We start from the raw sequence: 26,975 nt of genomic DNA, 5'->3' as shown, positions 1-26,975 counted from the left end.
ACTTCACTTGTGCTTTCACCACTGCTTGGATTCCTCCCAAGGGCAACTGTAAATTAACTTGGAGCATTAAGCATTATTGATAAATTTGGTGGAACACCTGAGCTAAGAAGAAATAATACTAAAAATGTTGCCACCAAGTGCAATGGTAAATCATAACAGGAAAAAGTTACAGGAAGTAAAACAGGAATTGTGCTGTACATGTAAAAGGTATTGGCAGGTCAAGTGCTAACAGTGAGGAAGACAGTACACTGTTTTACAACAGTGGGAATGTTAACAATATTAACTCGTAAGGTTTAATAAACAGTAAGTATAACAAATCAAGGAAAGCACTTGCTTTCCTGTGGGTCAAATTAAAATAAATAGGTACATTGGTAGAGTGAGATTCTGGACACCTAAAAAGAGTCGAGGACAATTAAGCTAAATTATAATAATCTTTCTTAGTGTCACAAGTAGGCTTACATTAACACTGTAATGAAATTGCTGTGAACAGCGCCTATTCAGATACTCTCAGGGAGAGTTTGGATTGTCCAATTCACCTAACAAGCACGTCTTTCGGGACTTGTGGGAGGAAACCGGAGCACCTGGGGGAAACCCACACAGACACGGGGAGAACGTGCAGACTCCGCACAAACAGCGACCAAAGCCGAGAATTGGATCCAGGTCCCTGGTGCTGTAAAGCGACAGTGCTAACCACTGTGCTATTGTGTCACCCCTTTAGTTTAATTCCCCCTTAGTGACCAAAGATGTGCAGGTTAGGTGGAGTTATGGGCTCGTGGGAATACAGCCACGGTAGAGGGCACTTTGGAGGGTTGGTGCAGACTCGATGGGCCAAATAGCCTCCCCTTCTGCACTGTAGGGATTCTATGATTCTATTCTATGAAGCAGCCCCGGGATAGTCAATTTGGAAATGGTAGAGCAGAAGAGAAAGAGGCAGTGGAGGAAAAAGGATTAGGAATTAGCATAGCAAAACATCTATTTTACAACAGTTGGGGGAAAATGCGTCAAGTGGGATGTGCTGAGATGGAATGTGTAACTAGCATTCTGAGATGGGAAAACGTTGGCAATGACAAAATGACCAGTAACAAACTAAATTAATTTGAAATGTGTACGAGTGGAGAGCATTGGGAAAGGGCAACAGTGAATATTTAAATAGCAAATAAGTGGGAGAAAAGAGAGGCAGCAGAGGTGCACTGGCCAAAAATAAACCTTTCAAGACCACATTGCAAATTATTAGTGAAATAAGGAATAGTAGGCTATTATAGTCATGTGGGAGTCAGGAGGTAGATATTTGACAGGCAGTGCTGGAATACTTGAATTCAAGACACGAGGAGAAAGGCAGAATGATGATGTCTCAGATAAAATGAAGGAGAGTGGGATGAATGGTGGTGAGAGAATTTGAAGGCTGAGTGAGTTTAAGGAGGTTTGGAAAGATTTTAAATTTAAATAGAGACAATAGGGATGTAAAATTTCCAAGCACGTTGGCCGAGAGCTTCATTTCAAGATGTTTCTCAATATTTAGATTTTTTTTAAACAGGGTTAACATTTTTGCAGGAAAGAGTGCATTAAAATAAGGTGGAGACACGTAGAATTCAAAGCAACAGCACTTCAGACACAGGAGGGAGAACAGTTTTAATGGTGGCTCAGATTTCCAGCTCAGGAAGGCCTTCAAGAATTCTCCAGTCGTCAGGATTGATTTTCCCGCTGGCAATAACCTTCGCCAGCGGGTTTCCCGACGGCACGGTGGTTTCAATGGGAAATCCCATTGAGAAGTGGTGGGAGGATGGAATCCCACCGCCAGCAAAAAGCATGCCGCTGAGAAACACGCGGCTGGGGGACCGGAGAATCCCACCCATCTTGTTTTTTTAAATTAGTTTTGGGCAGATCAGAGAAGCAAATAAATAGACAACTACAACACTTACCTGGAGGCCCAGGACGCAGGGAAGTTAGGTGCTGGTAAATGGCAGGTGGCATTGGATAATGTGTGCCACAATTTTATGGAGAAGACAAAAGCCTACACTATCCCACTGCTAACACAGGAATTTGCACATTTGTAAATTCTAATTCAAGGTTTGTGGGCAGAAAGTGCACACCACACATCACTCTCACTTACTTTAACAGTCTGGATTCACAATGAAATAACAGCTTTTGCTTCAAGTTCTTTTTTGATTATCCAGATCATGAATGGTATGACGTTTTTATATTTTTCCTCCATATAGAGGGAAAAACGAATGCAAAAATACACTATCCATTTATGAAATCTAAATGCTATGCAGTCAGCATGATCTTTTCTCATTCTGCTCCATACAAGATCGGATTCTGCCCTCCATTCTTAATTATTTGCCTGGAGCAGACAGCATTGAGCCTAAACGTAACAGCAAAAGCACTGAACTGTAATACAAGAAAACAGTAAAGTAGCTCCATGGTATTTGAAACCATATAACAAAAACACAGGTTTTGAGGAAGCTTTGCAGTGGAAATTGAACCTTCAAAGAACTATGAAGACTATAACCTAAAGTAAGCAATGTTAAATTCTTCCTCAAGCACTAATCAAGGCATACAAATGGGATATCTAAATAGAAGCATACGGAAATAGAAGAGAAAGTATCAGTGGAATTCTGAGGACTTCTTCAGGCCATATTAGATACGGTTATGCTAAAGTCCACAGCAAGTGTCAGTCATTAACTCTCAAGTTAGGACAACAACGGTTAATGCTCCAGGTTTCAGCTTTGTGGATGGCCTCAGAAGAAATCTGCCACTTGCCAGTCCAGGTCCAAGTCCAAGGTCAGTGCAGACAAGTAGAGATCCATGACTTTTCCTGTTGGATTTAACTCCCTGAGAGCAGAAAAACATTCCACTGCCCAATCACTGATTAGTAATGATCCTTCTTTAAGACTTAATTGTAAACAAAACGATAACGAAAATCTTTCATCAATCGACATAAAAGGTTAAATATCTTGTGCATTTTAACAGATTTTCCTTTACAAAAGAAGAAATATAAAGTTGGAGATAAAATCTTTGTGATTGCCTGACAGAAGTAATAAACTGATTTATTTTTAAGAAGTGGATAGTTTAAGAACAATTTCACATGTACCAAATAATGCTAAATCTTACTTGGATGGGTCTCCAGTTACTATCCCCTGCATAGACTGGAACTGAAATACTTCAATGAAAAAACCAGTTTCAAGTAAATTTGTAGTCCCTGGGATTGATATGCATCATCCATTCTCCCACCAACCCCCTTGCCAGTTTTCCAAAATGTTTCTGATTATGTAACAACGCATAGAATTGCCCAAAATAATTTGGATAAGATGAAACTGTTTCATAGAGAGAGCTAATAGAGGTTGAGATAGGAGAGCTATCTGCTTACCATAACAGAATAAAACAATATCAGGATATGGTAGAGATGAAGAATAGGCAGCAGAACGGGAAAATTAACTGACAATTCAAAATGCACATTTTTTTTTAAAGGTAGTATTTCCATAGAATTCCTACAATGCAGAAAGAGGCCATTCGGCCCATCAAGTCTACACAGACACTCTGAACTGCACCCTACCTAGGCCCACTCCACTGCCATATCCCGTTACCCCATTTAACCTTAACATCTCTGGACACTAAGGGGCAATTTTAGCATGGCCAAATCCACCATCTTTGGATTGTGGGAGGAAAATGGAGCCCCCGGAGGACTTTGCAGACACGGGGAGAATGTGCAGACTCCACACAGTCACCCAAGGTCAGAATTGAACCCAGATCCTGGCACTTTGAGGCAGCAGTGCTAACCACTGTGCCACCCTAAGACACAGAAATAAATAAACAAGGAAAAATGTTACATCGGTACATATAGATAAAAATATGGTTATGTCAGGATCATTCAAATTAAATTAGTTTGTTGAAAAGTAAAATCTGTCCAAGTTAGAACTCCAATTACTCTTAATTTTTTCAATTTTTAACCTCGCCATTGGCATCATGTAACTCTTGAGTTTTATTTAGCAAAATATAAACTCAGAAAGATGGACTCAAAACGTTTTCTGTACTCATCGCAACACATAGCGATAGATTTCCAGGCCTTTTAAAATACCCGTAACCAGGAACATCCACTAAAGTACATCCATCAGGTTTAAAGTTATAACCCACTATAAAAAATATTGAACTGAACAGTGCCAGGTATTAATTTGCAAAGCCTCATGATACAAAATGAAGAGATGTAAAACAATTATATGCAATACTTACACAGCCACCAGCAAGGATTTCTGCAACAAGAGGAATCGAGCCATTTCTTTGAGTGAACTTGTCTCTGACAAAATCATTTACCTGTTAGAGAAATTAGACAAGGATATCTCATGTAAGACATGGTGTATTCTTGGTTGAAGAGATTTCTCTCCCTTCTACACCCTTTGTCAGGCTTCCAAACTCGTTGTAGATGGATAGGTGAACAGGTAAATTATTGCTAGTTCATTGGGCAGGCTGTCCTGAAACCAGTTACAAGAAGGTAGCCAAAGGTAAATCGTCCACAGACCTTCTTTCCCTTCAAGTAGCAGTGTCTGATAGCCGCTGCTTTACCTACATCACTTCAGATATAAGTGGTTGTTTTCACCAAAAACTGCTGGGCTTTAGACAGATTGTGCTGTTTGGCATTACATTTTCCTAGGTTAGTCCATTTCCATAATCTCAACTGCAGCTTTGAACACAGAACATAGAACTGTACAGCACAGTACAGGCCCTTCGGCCCACGATGTTGTGCCGAACTAGTCTGAAGCTAAGATCAAATCAACCTACTCCCAAACATTCTCGTGCACTCCATATGCCTATCCAATAACCGCTTGAAAGTTCCTACAGTGACCGACTCCACTACCGTAGCTGGTAGTGTGTTCCACGCCCCAAGCACACTCTGAGTAAAGAACCTACCTCTGACATCCCTCCTATATCTTCCACCATGAACCTTATAGTTATGCCCCCTTATAACAGCTACATGCACCCGAGGAAAAAGTCGCTGAACGTCCATCTGCCACTTTCATGTGATCATGATGCCCCCGTAAGGTAGGGAGGTGGAGGTAGTGGTCGCAATGGATGCAGAGAAGGCTTTTGATCGAGTAGCATGGGAATATCTGTGGGAGGTACTGGGACAGTTCGGATTTGAGCAGGGCTTTATTGACTGAGTCAGGTTGTTGTATCAGGCTCCTGTCGCGAGCGTACGGACGAATAGGACAACATCGGACTATTTTAGGCTGCATCAGGGGAGGATACAGGGATGTCCCTCTCCCCATTATTGTTTGCGTTAGCCATAGAGCCGCTGGCAATTGTGCTGAAAGCCTCAAGGGGCTGGTAGGAGTCCGGGGGGGGGGGGGGGGGGGGGGGGGGGGGGGGGGGGGGGGGGGCTGTGGAACACAGAGTCTCGCTTCACATAGGCTACCTGCTCCTGCATGTGTATCGGACCCATTAGCGGGAATGGAAGAAATTATGAGGATTCTGGGTGAATTTGGGGTATAAAATAAATATGTGAGATGTTTGCGGTCCAGGCAAGGGGACAGGAGAGGTGACTGGGGGAACTGCCGTTCAGAATGGTGGGGGAAAGCTTTGGGTACCTAGGCATCCAGGTGGCGCAGGAATGGGAACGATTGCACAAGGTATACCTGGCCCGACTAGTAGACCAAATGAAGAACAATTTTCGAAGGTGGGACGTGCTCCCGTTGTCACTAGCTGGAAGAGTACAGACAGTGAAAATGACCGTCCTCTCGAGATTCCTGTTTGTCTTTCAGTGTCTCCCCATCTTTATTCCGCGGTCCTTTTTTAAGCGGGTCAATAAGGTAATCACTGGCTTTGTATGGGCGGGCAAGACCTCGCAGGTAAAAAAGGGGGTGCTTGAGCGGAGCTGGGTGGGGGCTGGCTGGTGCTGCCGAACATAACTAATTATTACTGGGTGCTGGGGGGTGTAGTCGGGTCGGTATGGGAGCGTGTGCAGGCGGTTTCATGCAAGGGCACCAGCTTGGTGGCGTTGATAACAGCACCTCTGCTGTTCCCACCGGCACAGTACTCCACCAACCCCGTGGTGGTGACGGCCCTGAGAGTCTGGGGGCAATGGAGGAGACATGTGGGAGCAGAGGGAGCATCGGTTTGGTCTCCAATCTGTAATAATCATCGGTTTGCCCCGGGAAGGATGGCTGGAGGGTTTCGGAGATGGCAGAGAGCAGGGATTGAGAGGATGGGGGATATGTTTATAGAGGGGAGCTTTCCTAGCCTGAGGAGCTGGAGGAGAAATTTGGATTGGCGACGGGAAACAAATTTAGGTACCTGCATGTGCGGGACTTCCTACGCAGGCAGGTTTCAACCTTCCCACTCCTACCACCAAGGGGGATACAAGACAGGGTAGTTTCCAGAACGTGGGTGGGAGAAGGGAAGGTCTCTGACATTTACAAAGAACTCATGGGGTCAGAGGGGACGCAGACCGAGGAGCTGAAGTGCAAGTGGGAGGAGAGTTAGAGGATGGTCTCTGGGTGGACGCATCCACAACATGTGCCAGGCTCAGCCTAATACAATTCAAGGTCGTTCACCGGGATCACATGACAGTAGTCCGGATGAGCAGGTTCTTTGGGGTAGAAGATAGGTGTGCAAGGTGTGCGGGAGGACCAGCAAACCATGTCCACATGTCCTGGACATGCCCAAAGCTTAGGGGATTCTGGCAGGCGTTTGCGGATGTCATGTCCACGGTGTTAAAAATAAGGGTGGCAACGAGTCCAGAGGTGGCGATTTCCGGGGTGTCGGAAGATCCGAGAATCCAGGAGAAAGAGGCAGATGTTCTGGCCTTTGCTTCCCTGGTATCCCGGAGACAGATATTATTAGCTTGGAGGGACTCAAAGCCCCCGAAGTCGGAGACCTGGTTCACTAACATGGCTAGCTTCTCTGTTTGGAGTAAATCAACTTTGCCTTGAGAGGGTCAATGTTAGGGTTCACCCGGAGCTGGCAGCCATTTGTCGACCTCTTTGCGGAAAATTAACGTCAGCTGGGGGGTGGGGGGGGTGGTTTCAGTTGTGGCTCACAACTATAAAGCTCATCAAGGCTAACCCATGCTGTTTGAAGCTCAAATAAATTTATGGAGCATTTAAACTCGGGTAATGTCCAAAAGCCTGGCTTTATAGGTGGGGAGGGGGTGGAGGTTAGGCGTAGTTTGCTGATGGCAACTTCATATTTTTCTTTGTTTAATACTCTTAGTGGGTTTGGTGGCCATCTTGGGTGGGCCTGGTTGACGTACTTTCTATTGAATGATTCAATAATCTCCCTTGGTCCCTGGGTCACTGTCCGTGTGGAGTTTGCACATTCTCCCCGTGTTTGCGTGGGTTTCAGTCCCACATCCCAAAGATGTGCAGGTTAGTTGGATTGACCATGCTAAATTGCCTCTTAATTGGAAAAAAAATTATAATTGAGTACTCTAAATGTCTTTAAAAAATAAATAAATAATCTCCCTTGGTGGAAATGGCTGACTCCGCGGAGATCGGGGAAGGGGGTGGAATGCCACAAACTTGTTTGGTGACTTGGAATGTCAGGGACTTGAATGACCCAGTGAAAAGGACGATGATATTTGCTCACCGTAAGAGTTTAAATGCCGGCGTGGTGTTTCTGCAAGAGACTCACCTGCGAGTCAGGGACCAGACAAGGTTGTGAAGGGGTGGGTGGGACAAGTTTTCCATTCAGGCTTTGATGGTAGGGCCTGGGGTGCACAATATTAATCAATGAAAGGGTTCAATTTTCTGCTGCTAAGATCTTGGCTGACCCCAATGGTAGACATTGTATCGTGTGTGGATCTTTGGCAGGCACCTCGGTGGTTCTGGTTAATATCTATGCTCCAATCTGGGCCGATTTGGATTTTATTAATAAGCTGCTGTCTTCTATTCCCGATTTGGATTTACATCAGTTTATTTTGGGTGGTGACTTAAACTGTATAATGGACCCCCCAGACCCAAATCATCAAGGTGGCCAGTCGTTTTCATGGAATAGATGAGGGAGGCAAATCTGTGGTGCTTCTTGCACCCAGGTGATAAAGACTTTTCTTTCTTCTCCCATGTACACCAGGTATACTTGCGTATCTACTTTTTTGTGGTGGATAAGGCTCTCCTTCCTATCGTGGAGACGGTGGGTTAGATGACTGTTATTTCAGACCATGCTCCACATTTTGTTGATTAGGCACTAGAACCAGGACCCTCCCAGCATCCACCATGGAGATTAAATGCAGCATTATTAGCGGACAAGAGATTTTGAGAATGCATGTCACGCCCATTGGGGATATATTAAATTTAATAAAACTGAGTCTATCTCATCTTCTACGCTCAAGAACAAGGAAAAATTACAGCACAGGAACAGGCCCTTCGGCCATCCAGGTCCGTGCGATCCAGATCCTCTATCTAAAACTGTCGCCTATTTTCTAAGGATCTGTATCCCTCTGCTCCCTGCCCATTCATGTATCTGTCTAGATACATGTTAAATGACGCTATCATGCCCAAGATGGTATGGGGGGAGATAATTTCCTACAAAGTGCATTTGATAAAGGCAGCGAGGGTGGAGCAGCAGAGGCTGATGGACTCCATCCTTGAGGTGGACCATCAGTACTCACTTGCTCAATCCCAGAGTTATTGGCTGCAGGCCCAATTTGAATTATCAATGGGTAAGGTGGTGGACCAGCTGCGACGGTCAAGGGGTGCATTTTATAAATATGGGGAGAAGGCCTGTCACCTCTTCCCTCACCAGCTGAGACAGAAGGTGGGTTCCCATGATGATTGCACAGGTACGTGACTCGAGTGGCAGCCTGGTTTTTGCCCCGCCTCAGGTCACTGCAGGCTTTTGAAATGTTTTATCAGGCTCTCTGTATTTTGGAGCCCCTGGCTAAGAGTTCACCCATTACTGATTTTGTGGATGGATTAGCCATCCCAGCTGTGTGCGTGTGTGTGTGTGTGTGTGGGAGGGGGGGGGGGGGGGGGGGGGGGGGGGCACGCGCACGAAGAGTTGGATTCCCCGTGGGCCAGAGAAAATGAAGAAATGCATTGGGTTAATGCAGACGGGTATAGCTCCTGACCCGGATAGTTTCCACATTGAGTTTTATAAGAAGTTTGTGGAGCAATTTGTACCTCTAATTCTAGATATGTTTAACAACTCCTTATCCTGGGGTTTGTTGCCCTTTACACTTGTGCAGGCCTCTCTTTCCTTGATCCTTAAGAAAGACAAGGACCCAACAGAGTGTGGGTCGTACCAACCTATTTCACTTTTAAATGTGGACGTTAGGTTACTTGCTAAAATGCTGGCAGTGTGGTTTGAGCCCTCTCCCCCAGTGGTGATCTCGGAAGACCAGACAGGCTTTCAAGAGTTGGCAATTGTCAGCCAATATATGTCATGTGTTAACTGTTGTCCTCTCGCCATCTTCGGTGCCCGAACTGGAGGTGATCGTTTCCCTGACACTGAAAAAGGTGTTTGATTGAGTGGAGTGAGATTCTTGGGAGGTTTGGATTTGGATAAAAGTTTATATCCTGGATTTGATTATTGTATAGGGCCCCCACTGCTGGCGTTTGCACAAATACTTTGAATTTCTACAAGGATTCTACATTCTATTCTAACATGTTAGGACTTAGGAGAGGAAAGGAGGTTGGAGATGGGGCGGAATTCGCAATGGGTCAGGGTTTTATTTGATGAGAGGGATGATGATGGTAGGTTTGAAGGAGAGGTCAATACTTGAAAAGAACCATTAACGATATCAACTAACATGCAAGCCAGGAAGGGAAACTGGATGGTAAGTCGTTTAGGTGATATGAAGTTGAGAGAGTGAATGAGTGTCATGGACAAGAAGGGCATGAGAGGATGTAGGAAAAAAAACAGAAAAGCACCAGTTCAAGGTTAGGGCAGGAGGGACCTTTGAGGAAGTTTGGCCCAATGGAAGGTTCATAGAATTTACAGTGCAGAAGGAGGCCATTCGGCCCATCGAGTCTGCCCCGGCTCTTGTAAAGAGCACCCTACCCAAGGTTAACACCTTCACCCTATCCCCATAACCCAGTAACCGCACCCAATACTAAGGGCAATTTAGCATGGCCAATCCACCTAACCTGCACATCTTTGGACTGTGGGAGGAAACCGGAGCACCTGGAGGAAACCCACGCACACACGGGGAGGATGTGCAGACTCCGCACAGACAGGTTGGTGGTCTCAATCTTACCGACAATGAAATCCATGAGTTCCTCTCAATTATTCTTGGTGACAGGATGCAGGAGAGAAAGGGGCTTTAAACAAAGATTTGCAACACAGAAGAGAAGCTGCGAATACATTTGCATTCCAGGGTCATCCTGGAATTGTAAGCAGTTTTTGCAAACAAGAGCAGGACCTAATAGTGTTTTATGTGGCCTACCTAGATCTTGTGGTGAATGGATAGTGTGTCATATGCTTTCAAGCATGCAATCTTTGGACTTAAGGGAATGAAGATAACAAAGGGCGGGAGGACAGTGTTAATTTGAACAAGGTTATCAAAGATGCAGCTAAGTATTTGCTGAGCAGATTTGTAGCTGCAGAAATGGTGAACAGAGGATCAAAGATTAAACATTGAGAATGTGAAAAAATTATATGTAGCTTTGTAAGCAAATTATTGGTTCAGTAAAGTATACCAACCTCTTAGGAGTTAGTTCTAAAGTTACTCAAAAGCTGGCAATCGTGAAGGTGCAGAGTATTGTTTTGGCTTCAGCAAATAAATTTGTGTTTGAGCTAATGAGCAGTCAAAACATTGAAAAATAGTTTGAATTCAGTGGATTGTGCTCCTCAAAATAATGGCCTAGTAAGCACTACATTATAATCAACAGCTGTGCTATTGTTGTATCTACAGTTACGCTGCAAGTAGGACAGGAAGTCAAGAATCCGAAGGGATGGGGGAGGGGAGGAAGGAAGGGAAAAAATGCAATCAAAGTGAGGAAGATCTAGGGAACAGGACAAAAGTCATGCAAATTGAGCACGAGAGAGAGCCCATCAGAAACCAATCAAATGAATTAATCTCTAATAAGTTCTTGAAGAAGGGAGCCTCTTATTTTGTTACACCCCTCATTCTCAAGCATTGCAATATTGTGCTACCTGCATGCAGGGATGTATTTTCTGCAGTTGAGAGAAATGTGATAACCAGGATAAAGAATGAGCATTTAAAAAATATGGAACCTATATTTATTTATAGAACAAGGACAAACTTACCCTACAAGTTAAGAAATGCTACAAAAAATTCAAGTCACAAATCATCATCTCCATGCAGGATCAATATTAAAAAAATAGATGTATCCAACACAAGGAGGTAAGGAAGATGCTTAAGTTGGAGTGTACTGCCTTGGACACCACAATTAGCTATTTTATTCACCAATATCTTTAGTAGTCATTTTCAGAACTGACCTAAAAAAAACAATGTCAGACCTATTGCGCAAAGTAAACGGTAATTAATGGCATTTTGGCTTTTTAGGTGTCAAATGCAAATACTATTAACACTGGATAAATGCAAATTACTGCGGATGCTGGAATCTGAAACGAAAGGGACAATGCTGAAAAATCTCAGCAAGTCTGGCAGCATCTGTAGGGAGAGAAAAGAGCTAACGTTTCGAGTCCGATGACTCTTTGTCTAACACTGAATTGTTTCTAACCAAAGGCCAGGATACACATCTCGTACAACACATAATAATTCCATTTAACAACAGTTATGCCATTGAGAACCTAAAAATAAAATTGAAGATTTCATGGTTATTTCATTTAGATTCAGTAACTATTAGAACAGTAACAAAATAAAATGAAAACAAAGAATTAAAAATAGAATGAAGACTTACAGTAAGTTTAATGGCCTTTTCCGGAGCAACACCCAACAACTGCGGTAAAAGACCTAAGTGTTCAGAAGGGTATTATCAAACCATTAGTAATAATAAAACATAGATATAAATTTGTCACTGGAATATTATCTACATTAAATTGTTACAACAAAATCATCAGATTTGTGAAGACATTTTATCGGTGTTAATAAAATTCAATCAACTCATATCAGTATTCATAAAGGACTTAATCTAGGAAAATAGTACAGCTGCATCATTACAAACACTACTGTTACCATTATATAGCTTCTGTTTTATTAAAAATCTGATCCAATAGGCATTTGAATTAATTAAACTAACTGTACTGAGGTTGCGTGACAATAAAATCTCACTCATTTATCCTTGCTAGTCAGACATCCGATTCAGCCTGACATTTTTCTAACTGGACAATCTGCAATTAAATTTCCTTAAGTTTTTGCATGCATGTATACAAAAGGGTATGGGGAGGTTCACTGACATGAAAGTTCTTGAGGTGACCAAGACCACTCTCTCTTTATGTTCCTGTTTTTTACTACTAAGCAGTAAATGTCCTCCAGTGTACAAAAGGCTGAGGACATAATTAAAATGTCTGTGGTGCCCTGTTGCAGTTGAATAGTCTACTGACACACAATGTTGAGACACGAAGAGTACCCATTTGAGATATGTATTACCACAGGCCTTTTCCGATGATAATTTCCAGAGTTAAAATTGTCAAGCCAAATAGCTGAAGTTACCATGAAAGGGGCAGCATAATGGTTTGCGATGCTGCCCCAAAAGCGTCAGGGACATTGGTCCAATTTCCAGTCTCAGATGACTGTGGGGTTTGCACTTTCTCCCCATTTCTGAGTGGGTTTCCTCTGGGAGCTCCGGTTTACTCCCACAGTCCAAAGATGTGCAGCTTAGATGAATTGGCCATGCTAAATTGTCCCTCGTGTCTAAAGATGTGGTTAGGTGGGATTACGGTGGGACCCTCTTTCAGATGGTCCAAATGGCCTCCTTCTGCACTGTAGGGATTCTATGGTTCTATCCAGCCCCAACACGATCAGAGAAAATTATTTCATTAACTTATAACAAAGAAGGAGTGCAATTGCGCAAATATAAACAAAAGCGCTAGCTTTTCAATTGTACCTTGCAGGGTTTCCTAAAGTATTTCACAACTAACAAATTACACCTTTGAAAGATAGGCAAATATGTTAGCCAATCTGCACACAGCAAGGACCACAAACTGAAAATGATAAATAGGCGGTCAATCTGCTTTGGTGGCATATCTGGGAAGGATTTCAATTAGGATACAGACAGAACTCCCTCCAACTAAACTAACAGTCCATAAAGGCAATACTGGAAGGCCACTTTAAAGACATTTTCTTAAGACTATTTTTGTTGGCCTATGAATGCTCCACCAACTTGGTTCTGTGGAGGATTCTCCAAATGTTCCATACCACACCTCTGATCGGCGAGCCGCCTGTCAATATTTATTTAGTACTGATAGTGCATCCGTTTTATTTAAAATTGAGGGCCAATAACCAAATTTGATCACACCTTATTTGGTGGACAATGATTAATTTTTCTATCTGCTGATATAAATAAAAATCAACTCCTATGTGTCTTAGTGTTCATGAGCAATCAACTACAGACAATTGTGAACACAATTTGACAGGCTATCCGCATTAAAGACTATTTAGCTCAAGCCCAATGCAGCCCTCCTGTTCAGACAGCAGATGATTCATGTACATGCAGTTTCTGGAGTTGTGGTATTCATACTGGTTGCCTCTTAATTGCAACTTTACAACCGAACCCTCTCCCTGAACAACCTCCCAAGACATTGTTCTTTGTTCCAGGATAGGGAGACAACATCGCTATCACCTGACAACGATGGTTACAAAAAAACAATGAGGGACATGTAACTGTAGCTCCAGCCTCCATCTCCAGGAGACCGTCAATCCTTCGAAAGGATGGGTACCAACCTTCATGAAGCACCAACCTAAGCATGAACCATTAGTCCCTTGGCATGTAACAGGTTCAAAAGCATAGTATGGCTAGTTATATTACTTTATTTAACTACATCCAAATGAAACCACATCAATATATAATTTTCTTCTATAAAATTTGGTTATAATTTGGGTAAAATTTACTTCATGAAGACTTACTTTCCAGTAAAACTAGCTTAGTAACTCAAAAACACAAATAAATATTGACAAATGGTTTGGCGATTATGTGGTACAGTACCTGGCCCCCTCATCCATGTGGTAGCTGGTTTAATATTCCAAAAATATTTCACTGTTCAAAAATAACTTGCAATTTTACAATACCCCTAATGTTGAAAAATGTATCAAGGTGCACACCAGATGTGTATATTAAGAGGCTAAAAAGGAGACATGGGAGATTTAAGCAAGATGCAAAAAGACTAAATTAACTTCCTTACCTAAAACAGGGAGCTACTCTATAACGGACCTTAACCTGGACACATACACAGAAATAATTGTATTAAATCCAGAAAGTTCAACTTTCTCGTCAGACTTTTATGAATTGCTGCTTTTCTTCTCTATGCATCAAGTCTGTTTCTTTTTCAAAGGTTAGAATGGTGGTTCGAATTCTTTTCAGATATTTTAATGTCTGCCAGTGAACCTGATCTGCTTCTGAAAAGACTGTTGAGTGACTTTTGCTGGTACTCAGCCAAAGCAGTCATGCATGCCTGGTGCTGCCAGTCAAAAGGGTCTCATTAAGTGGAGCATACGTAGGGAACAGAAAACTGACATTTTCTGATATAATTGATCAGCAGATGGCAGCCTCTCCTTCCCTTATCTGAATTAGGGACCTGGTTTTCATTTTTCTTATGTTCCTCCGTGCCGAGCCACTGTAGGACTCCGCCAAATTGCCCGGGGGTCGGCCCGGAGACGGGAACCCACGCGCATGCACGGAATCACGCCGGCCGTAGTGCGCATGTGCGAACACGCGCCGGCCGTTCTGCGCCAGCTGGAGCTGTGGGGACCACTCCGCCACCGACCTAGCCCCCTGGGAAGGGGAGCATGCCTCATGATCGGGGACCTTTGACGCCGGAATGGTTGGCGCCGCTTTTCACGCCGGCGGCAGAACTTGGCCGCGGGATTGGAGAACCCCGGCCCATATTTTTCAGCAATTTTATTATTACTGCTGAAAAATGGTGGCATTTATCTTTTGCTAAACTTTCTCATCAGCAGCAGGTAGAATGTTTTCATATTCAGAATGAAATGTACCACTTACATCTGGGTTTCATAAGTTTATTTTGCCCAGCAGAAAGAAATGTGGCTTACCAGATCTGAAAATCCCAGTGATGCAGGAAGTCGTGAACATGACATCTTTTAAATTTTACTTTGGGCGGGGAAGGCAAAGATAAAAAAACACAACCAACACACCCCCTTAAATAAATCTAATGATGGCAAAGTTCTATTAAAAACCTACCTCTATAAAGGCCGAAAATGCCTTCATACCGTATAACCTTTTGGAAACAATCAAAACTATTTTTGTACATCAATTCTCCAATGAAAGACCCTGTAGACCGCTGGTTCTGCATCCTTGTTTTCACCAAATCAATAGGATAAACTGCAGTAGCTCCGACCGCTGCATAAAAAGACAATGGCCAAATTAAGTTAACAAGTAGCATTGTTACGGAATAATCATGTTGGTTAAATACAATCTCCACCAGTAACAAAGCCCATGCTAATGCCGTACGAAGCACTTTCCCATGACCATTTTCAGCACCCTAGAAATAAATTACGATCTGTTTTAACTGTCCAATGCTTATGTAGTGAACTAAATCTAATCTTTGTTTTCGGTTCTGTTGTCAGCTTCTCCAAATTCCGATGAACGTGCTGCACATACGTGGGTTTGGATTGTTCAATGTTGATTACCCCTACTATGCATGCACCGGCTAAGAACTGGCCGGACATGCGTGGTTCAGATTGTTTGATGTTGGTAATCTCTATCATGAACACACCAGCAGGGAATTGGCCGTACTTGTGTGGATCGGGTGGTTCTATGTTGGTAATCCCTACTGTGCATGCACCAGCTGGGAATTGGCTACACATTCGGAATTTTTAACATTGATCACGCCTAACTGATGTAAAAAATCAGAACTGCGCATGCATGGCCTTTTCAGCTGGTGCACGCACAGTTCAGATTACCAACATAAAACATTCCAAAACGCGCATGTGCAGCCCTCTTTGGCTGTTGCATGCGCAGGAGATCTCAAGTTCTTTGGAAATTGGAGTACCAACCATGGAGTTGAAGACAAAGGTCCCGTGTGCATGCGCAAAAACACAAAAAGGCCACAAAAGACTTGGAGAAGCAAGGGAGGGGCTGAAAAAAGAGAAGACAGGGAGAAGTAAAAATAAAACAACAGAAGTGATTTTTCCACTGTGTTGCGCCCGACTCCAATCCCATTACGCCGAGTGCATAGTGCGCGATGTCAAAAACGGGTTTCACGACGGGCGCCGAACCACGTTCATTTAAACATGCATAGCCCATGAGGCTGTAGTCCCCTGGCTCCCGGTATCACCAGCCATACCGATTGAATTAGCACTGGTCTTCAAATGTGATGGCCACGCCTAAAGGGTCATAGGTCATTGGAGCCGCCAGGTGGTCGGGGATAGGATAGGGCAGTGCCCCTGGTACGCCCAGGGCACTAACCTGGCACTGCCAGGTTGGCACTGCTCAGAGGCTGGGCCTGAGGGTACCATGCCCATGAAAGGGGACATGAAGGGTGGGGAGGTGGCTGAAAGGTGGGGGGCATCAGCTACCCCATAGTGGTGTAGTCTCACTTTGGGGGGGGGGGGGGGGACGCTGCCCCCATGCCTACGAGGATGCATGGGTGTGGGGCCATGTCACCCTCATGTCTGGGTGGTGTGTGGGCGGGGCTGTCACATGAACATTTATTGATGTCAGGGCGGGGGTTTGCCCCTTCGGGATTGGGGGTGTTGCCTATGTTAGCGGGGAGGTTGCATTATCGGTGAATTGGGAGTGTGGTTAACCCTCAACCTCACTTTAGAGATCTGGGCACCCTTTAAAAATGCCGCCCCAATCTCTGAGGAGCCGGTCTTGCCTGTGTCTTTAGTTCCCCACTGCAGAAAACAATTCTACGTGTGGGATTTTCCAGTGTGAAACTCCCAAGCACCAAAAATGAATACCAGCCTGGTTCCTGCTCAAACAACCAGTGGGAATCACCCACCCAAAATTACACTCAAGTCATTTTCTGAGAGAATTGCACCCAATGTTCCCGGTAAGGGAAGACTGAAGTCAGAATCGGAAAGCAATAAAGTTAAGAAAAGGAGAAACAGGCTTCAATATTGTTTTTAATATGGAAGTTAAGAAAGCTAAGGCTTTCATTATGAATTTCTTAAACTATTGAAAATTGTGGCTAATTAAATGGTGGCTAGGCATGTCTTTAAGAAGGTTTGAGACACAAAAGGTTTTTGCGAGAAGGTTGTTCAGTTGGAGAAAATAGGTGTGCCTCAAAATATTTTATAGTACAAAAGTGTGCCATGATGTAAAAAAGGTTGAGAACCACTGCTTTAGAAGATCTCCCTTCCATGCCTTAATGCAGGGATGTTTGAAAACAGTACATATGACATTTTAGTTTAACCCCTGCTTATTCTTGAAACATTTGTTCTCTCTTTCCCATCAAATATATTTCACATGTTTCACTATTTGGTCCAGAAGACCCATGTAATTATAGGTATTGAGCTTTTGCACTGAAGACAGTCTGGAGCCAGACGTGGCACTGTAGTATTATGTCAGGTCCTCTGATCACAAGTAAATATAAAGGGAACTTTACAGAGCCTTCCAACTTTGGCCCTTTATTATAATAGCCTGCACCTTAGCTGATCTGTACTGGTCTAATGGGATCTTGTTACACTAGCCTGGCTTTGAGAATAGCACTGAGACATGTCACTCACCTCCAGCAATTGAGCCCAAAGTGAACCTGTAAGCAGACTCAACAACCTGGAGCCATACAGGCCTGCTCGTATCATTGTAGGATTGCTAGTGGGGGAACAGAAACAAAAAGGATGAATGTGGGAAAGGAATATGATTCAAAGTAGCTTTTGTAAAATTTACTAAGTATCAGTTCAAACACAGTTTGGAGGTGGTTACATTAGCTACTACAAATCATTACCCAGCAAACATGAAAAATTGGAATTAGCTTAAATTCAAGTAATGACTATTTTTTGGTTAAAAATTAACTTGCTCAAAACAGCACCACTTATTTTAAACAGTTTCCTTCATACACTTTAAGACTGTTTTAATGTTGGTATTTTATTGAGCACAATTTTAAAAACTTTCAATTCTAATTGTTCTGCCATTTGCAGAATTAACACAAAAAAGTCATATTCAAGTTTCTTTCAATAAATAAAATGCACAGACCAACATGTAGTTTTAGGATCTACAGCTGTTTTAACAACAAACACTATGCTTTCAGTGATTTTAGTCATTATGGATTATAAATACAGTCCATTGCAGTTCATCCTGATATAGCTATAATCAAAGCAAAATACTGCGGATTCTAGAAATCTGAAATTAATTCTGGAAAAGCTCGGCAGATCTGCAACTATTTATGGAGAGAAACAGAGTTCACGGTTTGAGTTTGTATAACTTCTTCTGAACAAGTCATAAGGACTCAAAATGTCAACTCTGTTTCTTTCTCCACAGATGCTGCAAGACCTGCTGAGTTTTTCCAGCATTTTCTGTTTTAATCCCGATATGGCTTGTTGCCCATTCAGGCAATTTGTCAAATACATTAATTTAACATTAACTATTTATGCTAACTAAAACCTGTTGTTCTTCAAATATTCATTCAACACAAATCTGAAGAGCTTATGAAGCCATCAGTTTGGTCATAGAAATTAAATATATGGCGACACGAAGGCAGTGCAAACTTATGGTGCTCCCTTGCTTCATACTGCTGGGAACCTACACCAATTGCTTCGACCTGAAGTCACCTGCCCCACCCACCTCTCTAAACTATGCCCTGCAATGATGGAAGTGGAGAAGATAAGTAAAATATTTTGCTTTTATGTTTATATAGTATTTCACGTAAAAGAAAGATGTCTTAGAACACTTGACAGAGCAAGAAAAACAATGGCGTTGCATTCTCCGTAGCCTGACGCCAAAATCGGGATCGGCGATTGGGCGCAGAATGGCTTCCGACACCAGAATCGGGGCAGGCACCAGTTTGACGGCAGTCTGCGATGCACCACCCCCTCCAAACCGATGTCATTGGGACATGCGCCATGCACAGTTGCAACCCCATCGGCGCGTCATCGGCCAGCCACCCGCGATGCTCTGCCCCCGATGGGCCGGACAGGCCACGTGTGGTCCCAGTGGTCGGGAACACAACCTGCTAGCTGGCAGTCTCGTCCGGGATCTGTGCCGCTGGCCGGGAGGAGTTGGGTGGGGGGTGTGGGGGGGGGGGGGGGTGGGGGGGGGGGTTGGCGGGTTAGGGTTCCAGCATGGCCGGCGCCATGTTTTCCGACACAACCGGTGCAGGCAGTCAGCCCTGCGCATGCTTGGCCCGGGGATTCTCCAGCCGTTTTCCATGCAATCCGCGGGTGTTTCATATGGCACCGGTGCTAACCCCTCACCAGTATCAGAATCGGTGAGGAGCTCGCGCCGATTTCACCGCCGTGAAACTCCTGCGAATGGAGAATTCCAGCCAATGGTGTTTGTTACAATTATAAGGTTTCACAAAAGTGTTCTGATTTGAGACTGTCTTTAAATTATAGTACAATGGAAGAACAAAAGGGGCCATAGGACTGGTTCGGAATTCTGCGGACAGCAAGCTTGGGTGGCATGGTAATAGTAATGATCTTTATTAGTGTCACAAGTAGACTTACATTAACAATGCAATGATGTTACTGTGAAAATCCCCTAGTCGCCACACTCCGGCGCCTCTTTGGATTCACAAAGAGAGAATACAGAATGTTCAAATTATTTAACAGAAGGAAAACATTTGGCCCATCGAGTCTGCACTGGCTCTTGGAAAGAGCACCCATTTTTAAAATATAAATTTAGAGTACCCAATTATTTTTTTCCAATTAAGGGACAATTTAGTGTGGCCAATCCACCTACCCTCCACATCTTTGGGTTGTGGGGGTGAACCCACGGGGAGAATGTGCAAACTCCACATGGACAGTGACCCAGAGCAACGGGTCGAACCTGGGACCTCGGGGCTGTGAGGCAGCAGTGCTAACCACTGCGCCAGCATGCTGCCCCCAAGAGCACCCTACTCAAGCTCACACCTCACCCTATCCCCATAACTCAGCAACCCCACCTAACCTTTTTGGACACCAAGGACAATTTAGCTTGACCAATCCACCTAACCTCACATCTTTGGACTGCGGGAGGAAACCAGAGAACCCGGAGGAAACGCACTCAGATATAGGGAGAATGTGCAGGCTCCGCACAGACAGCGACCCAAGCCAGGAATCGAACCTGGGACCCTGGCGCTGCGAAGCAACAATGCTAATCACTGTGCTACCATGCCAATTGTGAGATTAACAGGGGAGACATAGGTTATTTTACTGGGAAGATGCAGGTTATTTTACTGGGAAGATGCAAAGTGTTCACACCTCTGGACAATGCAGACAATGGCAAAAGCTTCTGTGCAGACCGTGGATAGATAATTTGTTTCCAGTGACCCAGGAAGGTGTTAGAAATGACAGATTTGGTAACGGGTTTGCTTTAAACTGGCTATTTAGCTTAAAGATAGTAGGGCAGCACGGTGGCGCAGTGGCAGCACTGCAGTCTCACGGCGCCGGGGTCCCAGGTTCAATCCCGGCTCTGGGTCAATGTCCGTGTGGAATTTGAAAATTCTCCCAGTGTTTGCGTGGGTTTCGCTCCCACAACCCAAAGATGTACAAGGTAGGTGGATTGAACACGCTAAATTGCACCTTAATTGGAACAAATTAATTGGGTACTCTAAATTTATATTTTAAAAAATAGTTTAAAGATAGATTGAAGTTAGGAGTCTAAAGGATAACCAATTAACATCTCTACCTGGAATCAAGACTCAGGTAATTCACGTTGCCATGGAGATAGGTTTTGAGAAGGGAAATAACTGATAGGGTGCCTCACAGGAGGTTTTCTAGCGAACTTTTAAACAGTATTACTGAACCTTACAGACAATCTCAGTCAGCCAGAATCAGTGTCAGCGCCAGGAGACAGAGGCAGCAAATCTCTATGGTTCACCATGCAAGAAACAATCGTGATGTAGGGGCAACATGTTGGCATGGATAGAAGATTGCCTAGCTAAAAGGAAATAGAAGGTAGGCATAAATGGGTCATCTTCTGGTTGGCAAGATGCAAGGTGTGGTATGCCACAGGGATTGGTGCTAGGGCCTCAACCTTTTACAATTTACAATATATAAATGACTTGGATGAAGGGACCAAAGGTATGGTTGTTAATATTGCAGATGACATACATAGGTGGGATAGTGAGATGTGAAAAGGATACAAGGATACTACAAAGGGACATAAGGAGGTTAAGTGAGTGGGTAAAGACTTGGCAAATGGAGTATTATGTGGGAAAGTGTGAAGTTTGGCAGGTTATCTAATTGGTGGGAGATTGCAGAGCTCAAAGATGCAGAGGGATCTAGGTTTCCTAGTACATGAATCACAAACGGTTGGCATGAAAGTAATTAGGAAAGCTAATCGAATGTTTTCATTTATTGAGAGGTGAATTGAATACAAAAGTAGGGAGGTTATGCTTCGTTTATACAGGGCATTGGTGAGATCGCATTTGGAGTACTATGCACAGTATTGGTCACCTTATTTAGTAAGCGAAGTTGCCGTGGTCAAAGATTTCCAAACGCTGCTTTCGCCTGTGAGGGGGAGAGCTGATGAGTGGTGATTTAACCTGAGGATCACCACACCTCAGGCGAGGGGCAAGTGTTGAGAAGGCTGGGCCTTCACGAATAATCTCAGCCAGTATGGGAATTGAACCCATGCTGCTGGCCTCGCTCTGTATCACAAACCAGCTGTCTAGCCAACTGAGTAAACCAGCCCCCTTATTTAAGGGAGGATATAAAGGCATTGGAAGCAGTTCAGAGAAATTTTACAAAATAAATATCTGGATTGGTCAAGTAGTCTTAGGAGGAATGGTTGGACAGGCTTGGTTTGAATCCACTGGAGTTTAGAAGAATAAGAGACATTCAAGATCCTGAGGAGTCTTGACATGGTGGATGTGGAGAGGATGCTTCCTCTTGCGGGAGAATCGAGAACTAGGGGTCACTATTTAAAAATAAGAGGTTGTTCGCTTTAGGCAGAGATTAGGATAATTTTTTTCTCTCAGACGGTTGAGAGCCTTTGGGTGGTTGAAGCAGAGTCTTTGAATATTTTTAAGGCAGATGTAAATAGATTCTAGATAAGCAAGGGGTGAAAGGCTATCAGGGGAAGGCAGGAATGTGGAATTGAGGCAGGAATGTGGAATTGAGGCAGGAATGTGGAATTGAGGCAGGAATGTGGAATTGAGGCAATAATCAGGGAAACCGTGATCTTATATAATGGCAGAGCAGGCTTGAAGGACCGAGTGGCCTACTCCCACTCCCAATTCGTATTTTCGAAGGAATGAGGGTGGGAGGTCCCGCGCCAGGTCGGAGAATTTCCAGGGGAGCGCGAGAATCACCCCCCCCAACGCTAGCCCCCCAATTCTCAGGCGTCTGTGGGATCACCGTCGCGCCAGTCGGGGGCCCCCCAGCCGATTCTCCGCGCCTCGACGGGCCCAGTCCTGCCGGCGTGAGTTACATATGGTCCCACCTGGCAGGACCTCGGAGTTCTGGCTGTGGGGGCCGTCCTGGTGGGTGGCAGGGGATCCGACCCCAGTGGGCGGGGGGGGGGGGGGGGGGGGGGGGGGGGGGGGGCTTCACAGTGGCCTGTCCCACGATCGGGGCCTGATCAGCGGGCGGACGAGTTCCATGGGGGGCCTATGTTCCTCCACGCCGGGCTCCTGTAGGGCTCCGCCATATTGCCAGGGGGCTGGCGTGGAGGCAGGAACCCACGCGCATGCGCAGACTCGTGCCGGCTGTGGTGCGCCGGAGCTGCGGACACCACTCCACCGCCATACTAGCCCCCTACGAAGGGGTGAATACCTGCCACTTGAGGCCTGTTGATGCCAGAGTGGCTCGCGCCACTTTTCACGCCGACGTCAGAACTTGGATGCGGGATTAGAGAATCCCGGCTCGCGTTTGTGAGAATTCAAACAAGACTGGAAGATTTGCTTAGCTCTGGCCCGGGGAAAGAATCTCCAGGGTAACCTTCACCTTAAAAGGCAGTTTGTGAATTAATAATTATCTGGCTGAAAAAAAGAACGGAAGCAAGTCCTCCAGAACCAAGTATCATTTTGGACTGGTTCCACAAGAATAGTGTCCATTTAAGGGACAGAATGAAGTACAACTGCGGAGGAAGACTTTTGGTTGTGTTAAAGCATTATCATGGAAATGTTTCTGTAGTCTAGGGTCGCGAAGCCGTCCGTCGCGGCGCTCCCGATCGTGCAAATCCGCGTGCAACAGCCGCAGGAGCCGGCTGTTAATAACAGCGGCTACAAGTGGCCTTCAAAATGGCGGCGAACGTGTAAAAAAAAAATGCAGCCGCACTGCGCATGCGTGCCAGATCATCGGTGCGCATGCGCGAAACTATGCGCATGCGTGCCGATGATCGGGCACGCATGCGCAGTGCGGTCGCTTTCTTTTTTAAACGGTCGCAGCTTTTTTTTTTACAAGCTCGGGGGGGGGGTTTATTCATTTTATTTTATTCATTTATTTTATCCATATAATTATTGTTTTTTTTACAAGTTCGGGGCGGTTTTATTTGATAAAACTTTACAGGAAAAAAATGCAGAATTTTGGACAGATAAAGGCTCCATACTTCCCAACACCAGAAGGCATCCCCTTCATCCAACAGGTTCCATTGGAGGAGCGTGTACGAGGGCCAAAGGGACCCAAAACTATTTCCTCCATTTGTGTCAGCTGCAAACAAGGTAAGAGAAAATGGTGGGTTGCCCAGGTCAGCCAGCGTAGGCCGCGAAGGTCAGCTGGCGTGGGTCACAAAGGTCGGCCGGTGTGGGTCGCGAAGGTCGGCCGGTTGGTAAAAATGGGTCCCCAGAAAAAAGTTTGAAAAACACTGGTCTAGACTATAAATTGCCTATGAAATAGAGTTTAACCATGTTGCCTTTAGTTTGTTGCAGTAGAAGTTTTAAAACGTGGAATCTTGTTATGCAATTCCTTTAAGGTGGACATTGGGAATTCAAATTTATTTCCAAAGTTAATGATCTCTACAGAGATCATGACTTATTGTGCAAGAATAAAGTATTCTAAGGAATGAGCTAAAAAAGTGTAGGGTGTAAAGCTGGATTAATAGCCCTCTATTGATGTGTATTTAGTTTATCTCACTGTGTTTAAAACATTCTTATACTACAACTGGACATTGTTTTAATGTTGAAAAATATAGGCTGGAACAGAATTCCCTGCTTTAAAACTACATACTGCACAGAAAGATAACTACTCATTGTCCCCTCAAGAAAGGAAGATCTGCTCACAAACAATTTTGGGTATGAGCGTTGGATGCATAGGATCATACAAACTTCTGACTACTTCTTTATATTCAGAGCTCTTGCACATCTGAAATTTTAATCAATCTGCCAGCCTTCAGCTGAAGTCTTTTTACTTCTCTCTCTTTCTTTAAGATGGTCATTAAAATCTGCCTCTGTGACCACCTGTCCTAATAACCATTAGTGACCCAGTGACAAACTTTGTTTGATTTTCCTACTGTGGAATTCCCTGGGATGCTTTACTACATGAAAGGTGATATACAGATGCAAGTTCTTGTTACTGTTTTTAATCAATCACAAGTTTTGGGAGTAGTACAGATTCAATTGTGTAATTCAAGAAGGAATTAGATAAAGCTCTTGGGGCTAAAAGAATCAGGGGATATGGGGGGTGGGGAGGGAGAGATGGGATCAGGGTATTGAACTTGATGATCAGCCATGATCATAATGAATGGCAGAGTAGGCTCGAACGGCAAAAGGCCTCCTCTTGCTTCTATTTTCTATGTTTCTAATAGCTGTCTTCAAATGGCAGTTAGATAACTGCTGGAAAGAGTGGGCCAACTGAATAGCTCTCCAATTGGATTAGATTTGTTTATTGTCACGTGTACAGAGGTACAATGAAAATTATTTTTCTGCATGTAGCTCAAACAGATCATTTAGTACATGAAAATAAAATAATTAACAGGGCAACACAAGGTACACAATGTAAGTGGTTGATGTGGACTGAATGGCCTCCTGTACTACACCATTCCATGATTTTGTTCCCCATCACCAATGTCATTTTACTGCCATTTTGGAAGGCAAATAAGGAACAGTCAACCACTGCATCGGAGTGGCAATATCAAGCACATGGCACCAACTGGCTCATAAATAATTTGTAACCACCTGTCACCCCAAGATATTTCTTGTAATAACAGACCTTATCTGGCAAATTCTATTATAAACTGCAACTTATTTTAGTTGAGACGAGTTGGAACGATATTTCAACACATTTCAGAGAAAGCATGTTGAAAAATTCAGCAGCATTCAGCATAAGCCAGTGTAACCCCGCCATCCAATTTGGAAGAGGAGTCTGGGGTGAAGTCAGCTCCAGTATGAAGAGCAGAGTTCAGACTGACAACAAGGGCAAAAATGCCGATCCTTCTATTGCAATCGGAGATTCCTTGCATGGGGAGTAAATTAGGTGTTATAACTCCCTCCCACTTATTTTTTCTACCGATATAGAAGCAATTCTGTTAATCACAACAACTTAAAGAAAAGGGCATATTGTTTCTCGCAATTCCAAATAGTTTAGTTTGTACCCAGGTTTTAGCATGTTACTCAAGGGGATGCCAATGAGATTGCTGCCCATAGGCCCTGTTAAATTGTGTTTTTTAATTCTCCAATTGACTAATCCTTATAAGCCAGTCTGAAAAAAAAAATCCACAAAGTTGTCCAAATATCTCTCAGGTTTTTAACATTGTGACAACAATCAACTTTTAAAAAAATTCCATTCTTAGTTTTTCTTTTTTAATCTAATTTCTCCATCATCTATGTGTGTTAAAAGAGTACTTCCAGCGCACCACCCCTGATTTCTGAAAGCAGGCGATCAGCCAAAGCTGTCACAGGAGCCAGTCACTAGCTCTAAAAAAAAGTGTTCTTCTATGCAAGTGGTTAATGCATTCACTGATCTTCAAAAAAAACGTCAAATCCTTCAAATTGAAAACAACATGCAAGACTAGCAAAAGAGGCATTTAAACTCTTAGAGCTAAAATCAATTTTTCAATTATACATGGAAGATGATCAACAGGAGGGGCACTAAATCAAAGCTCCATTTGTAGTCAACTGGGATGCAACTATTTAATGGGACAAACACAAAGCTCTACCGGCCATCATTCACCTGAGGAAGGAGCTGTGCTCCGAAGGCTAGTGTTTGAAACAAACATGTTGGACTTTAACCTGGTGTTGTAAGACTTCTTGTAAGACTGGCATCTCCACATCATGGCCATCAATGTGGCCAACTTCTGCTTCCTTCAGGGGGCTGTACTCTTCTCTGACCATTCTCTTGTCTTGGTAGCAGTATTCCGATAATCTTGATTCACAGGCAATTATATATATATACCCGCACAACAAAGTAATAGTTTGTCCTCCTAAGATACACCACTAACTACAACTTAAATTTAAATGTCACATTTGTAGAAAAACATTCCACGGCAACACTATGGGATATTGACCTTTTTTCCAAACATGCACTGAATCCAAACTAGTGTGGGACACTCCATTATTTGCATTAAGTAGGTTAAAATGTTTTACCCAAGCCTCTTCTTTCAAACTGTACACAGCAGTTTGTTTGAGCAGGCTTTCAGTAAATAGAAGTTGATGATTTTAAAACAAATAGAAGGATTAAAATGATGTAATTTTAACATTGCTAGATATATGTATTGGAGAGCTAGATTTCCCTCCTACCTGCCTCTGGACTTCAGCCAGATTGTATGGTAGGGCTCCTTCCTCCAATGGTGCTATTCTTTCAATGTCTGCCAGAGTGACTCGCCTGAAGGGAATGAAAAAACAGGTAGAGACACAACTCACTA

General features: G+C 43.8%; 1 protein-coding gene across 2 annotated transcripts in view; it reads right to left on the bottom strand.

Annotated features, from left to right (window-relative positions):
• slc25a12 (solute carrier family 25 member 12) overlaps nucleotides 1-26,975 on the bottom strand; it is a 137,373-nt gene that overhangs the window by 40,722 nt on the left and 69,676 nt on the right. For both annotated transcript variants that reach the window (XM_038789420.1, XM_038789421.1), the window contains 5 exons: nucleotides 26,851-26,935; nucleotides 17,765-17,849; nucleotides 15,273-15,431; nucleotides 11,817-11,869; nucleotides 4,228-4,308 (listed from right to left, as the gene is read on the bottom strand). In XM_038789420.1, the coding sequence (XP_038645348.1) occupies nucleotides 4,228-4,308; nucleotides 11,817-11,869; nucleotides 15,273-15,431; nucleotides 17,765-17,849; nucleotides 26,851-26,935 (463 nt within the window). The remainder of the gene's footprint in view (nucleotides 1-4,227; nucleotides 4,309-11,816; nucleotides 11,870-15,272; nucleotides 15,432-17,764; nucleotides 17,850-26,850; nucleotides 26,936-26,975) is intronic.

Source organism: Scyliorhinus canicula, chromosome 2 (assembly GCF_902713615.1).
Source record: "Scyliorhinus canicula chromosome 2, sScyCan1.1, whole genome shotgun sequence".
Classification (NCBI taxonomy): domain Eukaryota; kingdom Metazoa; phylum Chordata; class Chondrichthyes; order Carcharhiniformes; family Scyliorhinidae; genus Scyliorhinus; species Scyliorhinus canicula.
This window is presented reverse-complemented; position numbering and strand designations above follow the sequence as displayed.